Below are 14,112 nucleotides of genomic sequence, written 5' to 3'. Positions count from 1 at the left end.
GACTTGACCCTGTGACAGAGAAGCACAAAAAAAGGAACTTTTGAAAATCTGATCTTCCCTCAAAATATTGCTTTCCTTACCCTAGAATGCTTAAAATAAATAATGGAGAAGCCTGGAAACTAGTTTAGGCCAGCTTCCAAGTTGGCTTCTTTTTTTTTTTTTTTTTTAAAGATTTATTTTTATTTATTTAATTCCCCTCCCCTCCCCTGGTTGTCTGTTCTTGGTGTCTATTTGCTGTGTCTTGTTTCTTTGTCCGCTTCTGTTGTCGTCAGCGGCACAGGAAGTGTGGGCGGCGCCATTCCTGGGCAGGCTGCTCCCTCCTTCGCGCTGGGCGGCTCTCCTTATGGGTACACTCCTTGCGCGTGGGGCTCCCCTACGCGGGGGACACCCCTGTGTAGCAGGGCACTCCTTGCGCGTATCAGCACTGCGCATGGGCCAGCTCCACACGGGTCAAGGAGGCCGGGGCTTGAACCGCGGACCTCCCATGTGGTAGACGGATGCCCTAACCACTGGGCCAAAGTCCGTTTCCCCCAAGTTGGCTTCTTAAAAGAATCATTTTGCCCAGCCCTAAATCACCAAGAATAATGTTAAGATACTTTATGAACAGATCTTAAAGATAGAAAGCTAATGACTAATAAGCAAGGATGCAAAGTACAAGAGTATTTAATTATCCATGCTAAAGCAATTAATTCATACATGGTCTGACACAGTGGCAGCTCCATTCATTTTATTACCAACTTTCTTTTTCTGCTTTGTTAAATATGAAAAGACTATTCCTCTTTTGTAGTTATTTTATTAAGAGCTAAGAAAAGAAATTTTGTGTGCTTGAAGCTATCACAGATCTCAAAAAAACAAAACATGAAATTAAAAAATTATTTATCTTGCACATTCAGCATCAAGGTTTCTATAAATTTTCTAAAACCAAAGACACCAGAAGGCAGGGCCCAGAAATTTGTGCCATTGGCTACTCTCACCCACAATTTCGGTCCTGTCCAAGCACCCTGCCTTCTTCCTCAAAGCTGTGAGAGGTTGAATATTTTATGGCAAACCAAATTCCATATATTTTAGAATAGAGTGGATGGCCTGGTTTTCACTTGAACAGTCAGCTAAAAGTTGCTAGGTTCTCAAGTTCCTTGTACTATGCATTGTCATTCCATGAAGTTTATACTGGGAGCTAAGATGTTTGTTAGGGTAGTTGTCATAGTTAACAATGTGCATTATAAAAAAGCCTTGTTCTGTACCACCACACCTACGAACCTGTATTTTAAAATCTTTGTCCTTTTTATGTTATATGATCAGTTTGCTTAACTGCAGACACACAGCTCTTCTGTATAAAATTTACCAAGATTTATAAACATGAAACTTGGCATTTATCAAAAGTTTAATAAGTATGTGACTTAATCATATCTTGAACTTGTGTTTTATTGAACTAAGTATTAATCACAAATCTGTCATCTTTGTTGTTTTAATTGCAGTTCTTTTGGTAAACACTCTTCCACTCTTTTTTTCTTCTCTTCTGCTCCTCCTTTCTTTCTCTCTGCCTTGCAGATATTCTCTCACACAATGGGATGTTCTCGTATAATTTCTATAGCCTTTTCCTATTAAGTGTGTTTATCTCAGTTTATAGATCTATGTGTTAATGAAAAGAAAGTATCAGTGATGGTATTTTGAGGAATCTGGAGGGTAGGTTTTCTCATAGTTAGAAATTGTGAAAAGGTTTCTGCAGTTCTTTAAGAAACTTCTTTCCTTCATAAAAAAAGGAAAGCTATCAGAAGGGATTGTATCTGACTTTCCCATTCAAAATGTTTTTGTTAAATGGAAAAAGAGCATTGGGAATCGAGTGAATTACAGTGGAATAAAAAAGAACTTTGATTTTACAGTAGCCATTATGTTTATTCTTTCACATTTTGCTGTGGGTCTGGGAGAGAACATTTTCCATCAATAGAATTTATAACTAAGTGATTCCATATCCTATCCCTTTAACAGTTTTGCTCCCTAAATCTACCCCAAGAGATATTCATTAAAAATGCATGCTATTTAGTTTATGTTTATGGTCAACTTTCTGTGATGTGTAATAGCACTAGGGAACAGGAACACACAATCCACTAACTCTACACAGCAGTGAAACACATCATGTTTTTTAAAAAAATTGCCTGACTTTTGTATTATATTTTTTATAATCATTAATATGAGTATATGCTAGCATCTGCTGAGTTCACACTAACTGAAATGAAGGCAATAATGGGCCTGGAGAAATATTAGGGGAATTGGCATATGATGAAAATATTGTTTCTTTAGAATCCTTGAGACTTGTTTATATTTGCCATCATTAATGTTGTAGTGATTTTTTTGAAACCCTATCCTAATAAGGTTTATTCAAGAATTTTCCCAGAGGAAACCTTAACAAGGTGGGAAGTCATGTTTTAAGTAACTAATGCTTTGTCTTCCTCACTTGCCTGCCACTGTTTTTTTTTAGAAATTGGTCCTGCCTCTGTGATGGTGGGGAACCTTGTCTCTGGGAAAAGAATTGCCCAAGCTAGTGGCAGAGATCTTGGTCAGATAGAGGACAATGACCAGGCCCGAAAGGTAAGCAGCTGAGTTTTTAATATTGTGTTCCTCTTGACTCCTATCAAGATAGAATGCTTATTACAGATGGGATTCTTCTCCTTTGTTTCCCTGAGTCTGCCAAGTCAATATATGCTGTTGATTTTCTGAGACTTTGATAACTTTATCTACCTACCTGTTCTCTTGGTCCTGGAAGTGACACCCCTAATGATTTATAAAGTAAATAAGTTTATTAGGTTTTACAATATTTTAGAAAATTTCCCAGAGGCAAAAAAAGGGGGGGGGGTAAATAAGAGAGCCCCTGAGGGGAAGTTTCAGGAATCCTTGTTCTTTCTTAGTGCGCCCCAAAGCCACTTGTTTCTAATTATCCCAACCAGCCCTGATTTGAAACCCAAATTGCCTCACCACTACCTCTCTCTTATGCTTCATTGGTCCTTGGAGGACAGTACAACAACATCAGTTAACTTGGGTTTGAGAATCAGACCACCTTAAAGGGGCTTTAGAAGAAATTCTTAAACTCCATTCCACCAAAAAACCCACACCATTTGTCGTGTGTAACTGAGTTTCCATTATTACCATTCTGCCTTGAGAACTCTCACATTAACCAAGAGAGGTCCCATTTTCCCACAGCCAAGAAGTAGTCCCATTCTATATTTAGAGCTCTTGGGAAATGTAACAAAATTGGCAATTTAAAATCTTGGTATTTTGGTAGTATTTAGTAATATGTTAATTTGAGACACTTGATTAGCATGTTCCCTATATGTCATATATTTTAATTAATAAAATGGATTAAATGTTATGGTGTGTATTTCCTCTTTCCTGAAACTAGCACTCTATCAGGGATGGCATGAAACAGGCCTGTCCTTTCTACTACAGACTAAATCAATACAATGCATGTAGTCTCTGTAATTTGCAATGCAATTCAAGGACATCAGGAAATTACCATTCTGGAAACAGAAAATTTAATAGAGCCCATTTTTTAGAACTTTATAGATCTAAATATCCCACTGAAGCCCACAGAATTCAACATCGCATCTTCTGGAAGTCCCAGGAGGAAGAAGTTTTTGTATTAGATGTTCCTCTCTATCCTAAGGGAAATGGAGTTCTCCCATCCTTGGGCAGACTCTAGGAAAACTCTAACCTGGGCAACAGCACTGGCCCTTTGATTTGTGAGTCTGCAAATCAGGTGCAATGAATTCTAAATCACCTCAGGAAAAAATTATAAGGGCTTGCTTATTCTGTATTATATTTAAGAATTTTAGTTCTCAAAAACGAATGTCCTTTCTCTGTGGCATTTCAGTGGAGCCGCATGCTGTTTTAAGGCACTCTAAAAAAGCATCAGGGTGACTCTATCAATTTAAATATTGAGATTACTCCCAATCCAAATCATAATAGTTTGAACCTAAGAACTGTGTTTTGTTTCAGTTCCTGTTTCTCTCAGAAGTTCTGCAGTGGAGAGCTCAGACCACTCCCGACCACATCCTTTATACGCTGCTAAACTGTAGGGTGAGACATGCTGAAATTCTAACTTCATTATGATTGCTCACCTTGTGGGAAATCTAAACTGATTCTTTGGAAGCTTCCTTGCTTCTTTATAATAGTCCCAACTTAATCCCCTCACTTCAGTCTTATGTGAATTTCATTTATTTATTTTTTGCTATTTTGACCGAGATTTTTTTTCACTTAAGGATTGTTTTTAGATATGTTTTATGTATCTATACATTTCTGTTTACGTGGGCACGTATGTTAGCAATTCTGTTTGCGGTATTTCTCCCCCCGCCCCCGCAAAAAAAAGTGATGAATCATCTATATCAGAGAACAATTGTAGATCTCTGAGATATTTATTTTTATTGCTAAGTTTTTATAAGAAGTTGTACATTAATTACATACTCTTAGGAATAAAAATCATTTCTATTTTATAACTCTATTTAAAGTTCATGTTTTACCTTTTACATTAGAAAACTAAACTCATCAAATATTGTTCCATAATAGTATTTAAGAATAAGTCCTTGACTAGACAGGCAGATAGCGATAGCAATCGAAACTCAATGTGAAAATCTTATTATGCTTGTCAGCTTTTTTTTTTTGCTATGGGAATGTATCCTGGAAAACAGATTAAAAATATAGCTTTTCTTGGCAAATATGGGCACTATGTTTCTAGGGGGAAGAGAAGGGACATTAAAATTATTGCAAAATTTCTGGAGGGCAATTTATATATCATGAAAGTGTATTTCAGAAATATTTAATATGTTTGCATACAACAATTATACTTCTAGAAATTACTCTGAAGAGATAAAAATAAAATCACAAAGATTTTAAACATTCAAAGATTCTCATTTATCAAGCATTATTCTGGAAAAATGAAAGTGCTTTAAATATCCAAAAACTGAAAGATAGGCTAGATAAATTTTTAATATCCATATTTTGAAATGCTTTTCAGCCACTAAATATCATGTCTTAAGGAGATATTTAGTTACATGGGAAAACTGACCATATATATTATTAGGTGAAAAAACTCACATTATAATGCATGTATAATATTTTAAGTTTTGTTTAACAATATCAGGTGTAAATATTTTTGTGTATGATTAGAAAGAGCATTTACATTTATTTTTGGGTGAGGAGATTGTAGTTGACTTAAAATTTTTTCTTTGTACTTTTCTATTTATCCAAGTTTATTTAGTGAACATGTACTACATATATAATTAGAAAAACTAACCGTTTTAAAGTAATGATTGCTTAGAGTTGGTTAATATTAAAATCTCAGAGTACAAAGGCATCTCTTGCGACTTAAAAGAGTAGACTGAAGAGAAATAAAAGGAAATGACAGTGATATAAACTATTACCTGAATATATAATTTGGATAGTTATCAGATTCATTTTCCATGTAATTTAGTTTATATAAATAACCTCTCATATTCCTTTATCATAGCAGGTGCTTATTATCTTGAAATTATTCTATGTGCCGAATTGATCCTAGAAGTCATTTTGTCACTTTATCTTCTCAAGACCACCCCTCAGAAAGAGTGTTAAGTAATAGCTCTTTGATTCCCTGGACACCTTTGTATACCAAAGCCCTACTTTCTATCATTACTATATTGCCACAGCAAGTATTTGACACTATCTAATAAAGACTTCTGTTTCCCTTCTGATGACCCTTTCTCTTCATTTGACAGTTCATGTTGCTACCCATGCTCACGGATGAACAGCAATGAAAGACATGGTACAGGATTGATAGGATTTTTTGAAGATCTGTACAGTTACCATGAGTTTATATATTTGAAAGGATGCCTGCTTTGTATTTTTAATCACTTCTCTATTGGATCCTTCCTCAGCCTATAGATCCAGTTAAGATTCCCCTTTCTTAACATGATTGACCAGTTTGCCTTGCTTGGCTTCTGTGACTGTCATAATTTCTCTTTAAGCCTTTCTTTGACTTTTCTTGTCTTCTAAACAAAGCATTTCTCCTAGAAACTGTTTGTGACTTTCTCTTCTCTTTTTCTGTAGTCTCCTGTGGCTCTTTAGACTTCCAGTTTCACCTCCAAATGATGACAGAAATCTGTATTACTAGTTTAGTCACTCTGCCATACTCTAGACTTCCCACCTATAGTACCTTCTGATTCCTTTAGTTAAAAGTACTTCTCTTCCCTTAATTTCCATAACTTTGTAGTTGTGTTCTTATTATCAATGAACTGTAAATAGCTGAAAGCAAGAATCAGATCAAAGTCATCTTTTTTTTTATTATTTATTTTATTTATTCCCCCCTACCCCTCATTGTTTGTGCTCGCTGTCTGCTCATCTTCTTTTTAGAAGGCATTGGGACCCAAACCTAGGACCTCCCATGTTGGAGGGAGGCACCCAAAGTCTTGAGCCACCTCCACTCTCACTTGTTGTGTCTCTCATTGTATCTCCTCATTGTATCTCTTCATTGCGTCATCTCACAGCACCAGCCCTTCACATTAGCAAGCACAGTCTTGCTCATCTTCTTTAGGAGGCACCAGGAACCAAACCCAGGACCTCCCATATGGTAGGTGGGTGCCCAACTGCTTGAGCTACATCCACTTACTCCAAATCGTCTTTTAACATCCTTCCTCCAACATTGCCTGACACATTGCTACATACATATGTAGAATGGAAGGGTAGATAGATGAATATGTGTTTCCAGACAAACTAGAGGTATAAATCAGTAGTGCAGCATAAGAAGTGGTAAACCCCCAAATATACAATGATTTCAAAATGATTTAGGTATGTTCATAGATAATGCTTTCTATTGGCAGGAGGGAAATAGAGATATTCTGTTTAAGTCTAATTTTTGGAAATAGCAATATGCCAAGAAGGCCCTTCAGATTGTTCATTGGAGTGATGCTGGAGCCCTGGGCTTGATGTGCATTCACTCTAGCCCTGTGTGACATCCCCCGTGCCCTTGAGTCCCTGTGCCAATAGCCATTTGCTATACACTGGATCTCTTAGAAAATTGTGTTCATAAGAAGCAATAGAAAATCAAATGGGGGTGAATTGTGGGGATCAAAGTCATGAATAAATTTATTTTAGGTTATCATGGAGAAAATACGGTCCAAGAATACCCTTTCCTTTTAGATGTGGCCTGTTATTTCCTAAGAGTCTGTTGTCATGGAGTTGGTTGCCATCTAAACTATCGGAAGGATCATAATGTCACTTTGAGCGATAGTGTTATTCTAAAAGGGTCAGATCCAAGCATCTGTGTTCATTTCCTACCATCTATGACCTCAGATACACATTTAGTACAAAATCTTAACCTGAACTTAGGTCACGAGCATCATTTTTATGGTTGTCATAGTATATTTTCCACATATACAGTGGCTCAGCCACTGTCCAATAGAAATATAATGTAACCCACATAGATAATTTAAAATTTTCTAAGAGCAACATTTAAAAAGTAAAACGAACCAGGTATAATTAATTCTCATATTTTACTTCACTCATTATATTCAAAATAACAGTTCAGCATGTGGTTAATAGCTGCCTTATTGGACAGTACAGTCCTAGTTGATTCTGAATTGTGCCACTTCTCACTTGCTTTCCTTGATGACGGATTTATTTAAAATGATTGCTCCATTTGTTTCGTGAATATAAGTGACGTTTCCTATTTGGTGCAAAGAGTGTTCATTCATATGCTTTCCTCCATTGCCAGCATGGTCAACAGGTAGGAGTTGTACAGCATTTATAGTAGGAATACAATTTAATTCCTTACAAATTATGGAAAACTCACATTCTTGGGACTTGTTTACATACCAAAAAAATATCATTTTTCTAACAGAAACAGCAACCAACTCTCTTAACCTTCTAGTTACAGTAACTTCTAAATTTTTTGCTATTTCTTTATTCCTCAGTCTTTTTTCAGTGTCATAATTTAATGTAAAACTTTAAAATGGTGCCAACTTTACAATCATTGACACTGAAATTCTATTTAGAATAGGAATTTGATGGCTGGATTACTTTGCATTATCATTTTGTTATAATACATCTCAAGATTACTTTTAAGAAAGGTCAGGTCTGGTTTCTCTGATGAAGTAGTGTTTACTTGAACCTCCTTCTTAGGCAATGTGCATTTCAGTTCTGGTAACCCTAACTTTTCCCATGAATGTTGATGAAGATGCCAGGTAATAAGTATTAACCTTAGGATAAGTGGCTGTTACTTTATGGGACCACTCACCTGTAACATTTTATTTTTTTTCTTAATTAGTGGGAAATGAAATGTGTCACTGCAACTTGGTGGTATTTCTCCTGCAGTAAAAGGTTATATTAGGACTGTCAAAGGACAAGTGGATGACCAGTGTCCTTGGAGTCAGATGGGACATGTTTACCTTATGGACTTACTATGGTGGAGTCATTTCATATGTACTTTTTGCATATGCAGATCAGCCTTTCAAGTTGGGAAAAAGAGAAAAAAAGAGAAAAATAATTTAAAAGTGGGCATTTGGGGCTGCCAATCTATAAGTAAATACCCCAGAGTACTGCAGTAAGGGTAAGAGAGGAAACCTGAATCTGCCGGTTGTTCAGGCAACCTCAAGTCCCACTTTTTCATGGTGTGACACCTTGCCCTGCTAAGTGTGATTCCAGTGTTTAAAGAGAAATCATTTTCATTCAACATGTCCTTTAAGTGCAAGACAATTACTGCATCTAGTGGTCAACTAATGGCACAGCCTCCAGTCCCAGCTGTGAAGGAAAAACTGATTGTTCAGACTTAGTGTGAATTAGGATGCCTCTTTCTAGTGTAGCACCTTCTTGAAGGAATTTTGGGGATAATTTTAGTTAATTGCATATCACTCTACATACTGATTTCAGAACCTAACTCCCATGAAAAGTGCCACTCCACTGTACCATTTTTACCATGAGTGAACTAGAGGATTTCCTGTTTGTTATTGTGTTAACCACTCAAAATGACAAACATTACTGTGAAAAAAATGTTTAAGAAGGTTGCTAAAGATACAGGGCAGCATGCAGATTAAAGTTTGCATTTATATTAAGTACCCATAAGTGGGAATTTTTGTCAACTAGAGTTTAAAAAATATTTTGATGTACACTCTTGGTTACTGGTTATAAATCATTCAAATCTCTTAAATATCAGGATCCTGGAAAATGAAAAGAAAAAACAAAAAAAAAAACCTAGTCTTTATCATCTGAAAGAAAGCTTGTTTTTGATAGCCTGTTAGCTTCAGCTCTCCATAGGATGGCAAAAAAAATCAGTTTCAGGAGTTGAAATAAATTTTACTGAGAATGCTTGTTGTTTAAGATAGCACTAAGTTCAGATGTAACATAGCACTGGGCAAGAGGACAGGTGAAAGGTATCTTCTAAACAGGGAGAGCTACCTCAGTGATTGATGAAAATGTTCTAAAAGTCGTAGTGATGATTGCACAACTTTGTGGATACACCAACATTTTAAAGAAGTGGTTGTATGCAATCATATATCAATAAATCTGTTTAATAATCTTATTAAAAAGAATTTTTACTGAACTGCTGTTGTCTAATCTTCAGGGCACAATAGCAAACTCACTGACCTGTGTCCAGCTTCATAAACGGGCTGAGAAGATAGCAGTTATGCTGATGGAAAGAGGGCATTTGCAAGATGGAGATCATGTTGCATTAGTCTACCCACCAGGTAATGAAACATGATTTATATTTAACTCCAGAGAGATGAAAGACCAACCAACTGCATGGAGAGGCACTTTACTACACACAGTGGTGCCAGATGAGTAAAGCTGCTGGGTTATCACAGAAAATTGACACTGTGTCCAATTTGATTCCTACTGGCTTTACTTGCATTTAGTTATTACCACATACAGGGGTTATACCACATAGTATACTACTCATAGGGACTTGAATGAAATATTTCACAAAGCTTTTTATGCCTAAATTTGTTTTATTGGATATCTGAGGTATTTAGTTCATTTAGTCAGCAGTATTCCATGCTAGAAAGGGATGACAGATTTGTTTCAATACAATTTTTGGTTTCTCTCTTGTGTAGGAATAGACCTTATTGCAGCATTTTATGGTTGCCTGTATGCAGGCTGTGTGCCAATAACTGTTCGTCCTCCTCATCCACAGAACATCGCCACAACACTACCTACTGTAAAGATGATTGTAGAGGTAATGAATATATTTGGAAATATTTGGGCAGTTCCACCTGACCCCTGGATCTGAGTGTTGAACTTATAGATGGATTGTACTTTGGTTCACCAACAGTGAGCATAGACTGAAATCTTCTAGTAAAAGGCAATGGATTATATGCCATTTGGGCTATGGGAGTATATGTTTGTGGAATCACAGCAGTAAAACATGGTATGGTCTCTACCTTTGAGAAGCTTATTTTCTAGTTCTAGAAGCAAGATTTAAACTTATCTATAGAATTAAAGGCTGAATGAATATGGCTACAACTACTGTGATGAGTCATGATTTAAGAGACTAGGAGAGCACTTCCAACAGAGGACATTACTATCCTGTCTGTGCTACCCTCCAAACTCAGCTGAAGCAACAAAACCAAATGAAGATGGAACACATTTCTAAAAAGTTTTTTCCTCAAGTTTTAGAAGTTTCCTGCTCCTTTTTGAAACTATAGATTTGTTTTTATTTTATTTTTTTTTACTGTTGGGAAAGTTCAAGCACATTAGGATATGCCTTTTTTTCCCCCTTGGAGGAAGGAACCTTGAGGAACAAAATAGTTTGGGTACAGAGAATACCAGTGTCTTCTCCCAAATGTGAATCCTTTTTTATAGTTACATTGGAATACTTTCATGACAGTTATAAAATATTTTGTTCCTGGATATATGTACCAATTTTAATTGTTAAAATAGGATTAATAACAGTAGAGCTAATGGTGAGAGCAGCTAGTTAGATGCTCTTTTCTTAGTGTGAACTTAGCACTCTGGATACCTACTCAGTTATAGAAGTTTCCAGGGAGCATATATAGGAATCTCAGTCCCCAACTCTTGCTTTATCTATGTACTTCTGTGATCAGATTCCTAGCTGTGTTGCACCTCAGTTACCCAGGACTGCGCCTTTAATAAAGAAACAATATTCTTGATAATCTAATTTGCTTACTAAGAGCTACATTTGACCTATGCATAATGAGCACTCAATAAATATTTTTGTATATGCTTTGCATTATTCATCCAGCTTCATTCTCATACGGACTTCACTGTATTTACTTTGTTCTTTGATCCCCAGGTGAGTCGCTCTGCCTGTTTAATGACAACTCAACTAATCTGTAAATTGTTAAGGTCCAGAGAGGCAGCAGCAGCTGTAGATGTGAGGACATGGCCCCCCATTCTAGACACAGGTAGGTGTTTGAAGTAGTTGCATCTGATGACTTGAACCTGGATAAGTTTGCCTTTTGAATTTGCTTGCTTATGTCTTTAAATTAGATAATAGATGCTAATAGCTTTGTTTTTTATCTCCAGATGATTTGCCAAAGAAGCGGCCTGCCCAGATCTACAAACCTTCTAACCCAGATACACTAGCTTATCTTGATTTTAGTGTGTCCACAACTGGGATGCTAGCTGGAGTAAAGGTAAGAAATTGAGAGTTGGCATAATCTGTAGATTTTTGTTGTTAACAAGTCATATATTTAATTTGTCAGATTATATTGTTACATATAGTAGGACACGGTAGGTATTCTCAGTGAAACATGGAAAAAGGTATATTTATTTATGAATCTCATTCTAGCTATAAAATTTATGATCATTTCAATTGTTAATTAAGCTGATTCTTTCCAAATGTTCTATTTTTAATGTAAACTCAGAATCACTAGCTCATAATAGCATATGCTTTTTCCTAACGTTTTGTCTCTTAGTTTCCTAGCTGCTGAAACAAATAGCATACGTGGGATTGACTTAACAATAGGAACTCACTGGCTCATGGTTTCAGAAGCTAGAAGGCTTGCTTCCTGTCAGTGTCAGTATCTTCTGGCCAGCTGGCAACCATTGAAATTCCTTGGTATAATAGTCAGCCAAAAGGGGTGTTGATGCAAAGTACCAGAAATCTTTTGGCTTTTATAAAGGGTATTTATTTAGGGTAAAAGCTTACCGTTACAAGGCCCTAAAGAATCCACCTCAAGGTACCATAAAAGGTTCTTCCTCACCCGAAGTTTGTTACCACATGTTGAAGCAAGATGTCCTGTGATGTCTGTGAGGGTTCAGCCTTCCTCTTTCCTCTTAAGGCTTCTTCTGATCTCAGCTGTAGGCTGGCATAGGGCTTAGCTCCTCAGTTCTCTCCACAGGATCAGCTGTAGACTATCAGGATCATCTCTCTTCCCAGGGCCACAGGATTCTCTGTGTGTCTTCTCTGTGTATCTACTTCTGTGTTCTTGATTGAGCATCCATTTATATAGCCCACCAAGGGAGCCGGGACTTGACCTTGCACACCTTAATGATGTGGTTGATTCAAAGCCCTAATTTAAATTGATCAAGTAAATGTAAAGCCTTTGAATTTAAATCAAAGGGTATCATGCCCAGAGAAACACACCAGTTTACAAAGATAATATCTCTTTTTGGAATTCATAATATCAATTGCTACACTTGGCTTTTCCATGGAAATGCACACAGCAATGTCTTCCACCATTTCACCTGGGTTCCCTTGACTTTTGGCTGCTGGTTGTTTCCAGTGACTTCTCTTTCTTTCTCTCCAATTTCCTTTGCTTATACAGACTTCAGCCAAATTGGATTACTTTTTTAATCTCTTCACTTGTGGTTGGTTTGTAGAGGTTTTCTATTTTTTCTAGGGTCAGCAATGCCTTCGCTGCATCCCATCAGTTCTGATATGTTGTGTTCTTATTTTTATTCATCAGGAGATATTTACTGATTTATCTCAGAATTTTTTCTTTGCTCCACTAATTAAGAGTGTATTCTTTAATCTCTATATATTTGTGACTTTTTCCTTTGTCCACCTCTTGTTGATTTCTAAATTTATCCCATTATGATCAGAGAAATGTTTTGTATAATTTCAATTTTGTTGAATTTATTGAGATCTGCTTTGTGACTCAACATATTGTCTATCCTGGAGGAAGATCCATGAGCACTGGGAATAATGTATATCCTGTTGTTTTGGGGTGCAAAGTTCTGTATATGTCTATTAGGTTTAGTCCATGTATCATATTGTTCAAGCTCTCTGTTTCTTTATTCATCCTCTGCCTAGATGTTTTATCCAATGCTGAGAGGGGTGTACTGAAGACTCCCAACTATTGTAGAGATATCTATTTCTCCCTTCAGTTTTGCAAGTGTTTGCCTCCTGTGTCTTGGGGCATCCTGTTTAGGTACATATACATTTATGTTTATTATTTATTCCTGGTAAATTGCCACTTTTATTAATATATACTTTCTTTCTTCGTCTCAAATACAAGTTTTGCTTTTAAAGTCTATTTCATCTGATATAAGTATAGCTACTCTAGCTTTTTTGTTGTTGTTACTGCATGCATGGAATATCTTTTTCACTTTCACTCTATTAGTATCCTTGGGTTAAAGGTGAGTTTCTTGTAGACAACCTATAGATGGCTCATATTTTCCCATCCATTCTGACAGTCTGTGTCTTTTGATTGGGGAGTTTAATCCATTAACACTCACTGTTATTACTATAAAGGTAGTTCTTTTTTCACCCATTTTGACCTTTGGATTTTATCTGTGATATTTTATTTCATCACTTTTTATATTTCTAGTTACTTTTACTAGTATAATCTTTATTTCTAGACTCTCTTCAAAGCCTCTCCTGTCTTTTTTTTTCAGACTGCATCACTCCATTTAATATTTCCTGCAAGGCCTGTCTCTTAGTTACAAACTCTCTCAGTTTCTGTTTATCTGTGAATATTCTAAGCTCGCACTCATTTTTGAAAGACAGTCTTGCTGGATATGAGTCTTGGCTGGCAATTTTTCTCTTGCAGTATCTTAAATACATTATACTGCAGCTCCCGTGTGTCCATGGTTTCTGATGAGAAACCAGCACTTAATCTTATTGGATTTCCCTTGTATGTTATGCATTGCTTTTTCTCTTGCTCCTCTCAGAATTCATTCTTTGGCATT

The 14,112-nt window shown here is 36.4% G+C and overlaps 1 protein-coding gene across 4 annotated transcripts in view; it reads left to right on the top strand.

The window, feature by feature from the left end:
- Positions 1-14,112, top strand: part of DIP2C (disco interacting protein 2 homolog C) — a 534,437-nt gene that overhangs the window by 423,826 nt on the left and 96,499 nt on the right. For all 4 annotated transcript variants that reach the window (XM_004454050.4, XM_004454048.4, XM_004454049.4 and 1 more), the window contains 6 exons: positions 2,477-2,586; positions 3,991-4,071; positions 9,581-9,704; positions 10,071-10,192; positions 11,270-11,381; positions 11,503-11,612. In XM_004454050.4, the coding sequence (XP_004454107.1) occupies positions 2,477-2,586; positions 3,991-4,071; positions 9,581-9,704; positions 10,071-10,192; positions 11,270-11,381; positions 11,503-11,612 (659 nt within the window). The remainder of the gene's footprint in view (positions 1-2,476; positions 2,587-3,990; positions 4,072-9,580; positions 9,705-10,070; positions 10,193-11,269; positions 11,382-11,502; positions 11,613-14,112) is intronic.

This window comes from Dasypus novemcinctus, chromosome 5, assembly GCF_030445035.2.
Source record: "Dasypus novemcinctus isolate mDasNov1 chromosome 5, mDasNov1.1.hap2, whole genome shotgun sequence".
In the NCBI taxonomy this organism is placed as follows: Eukaryota; Metazoa; Chordata; class Mammalia; order Cingulata; family Dasypodidae; genus Dasypus; species Dasypus novemcinctus.
The sequence above is the reverse complement of the archived record's forward strand: the minus strand, read 5'-3'. Positions and strand labels throughout refer to the sequence as shown.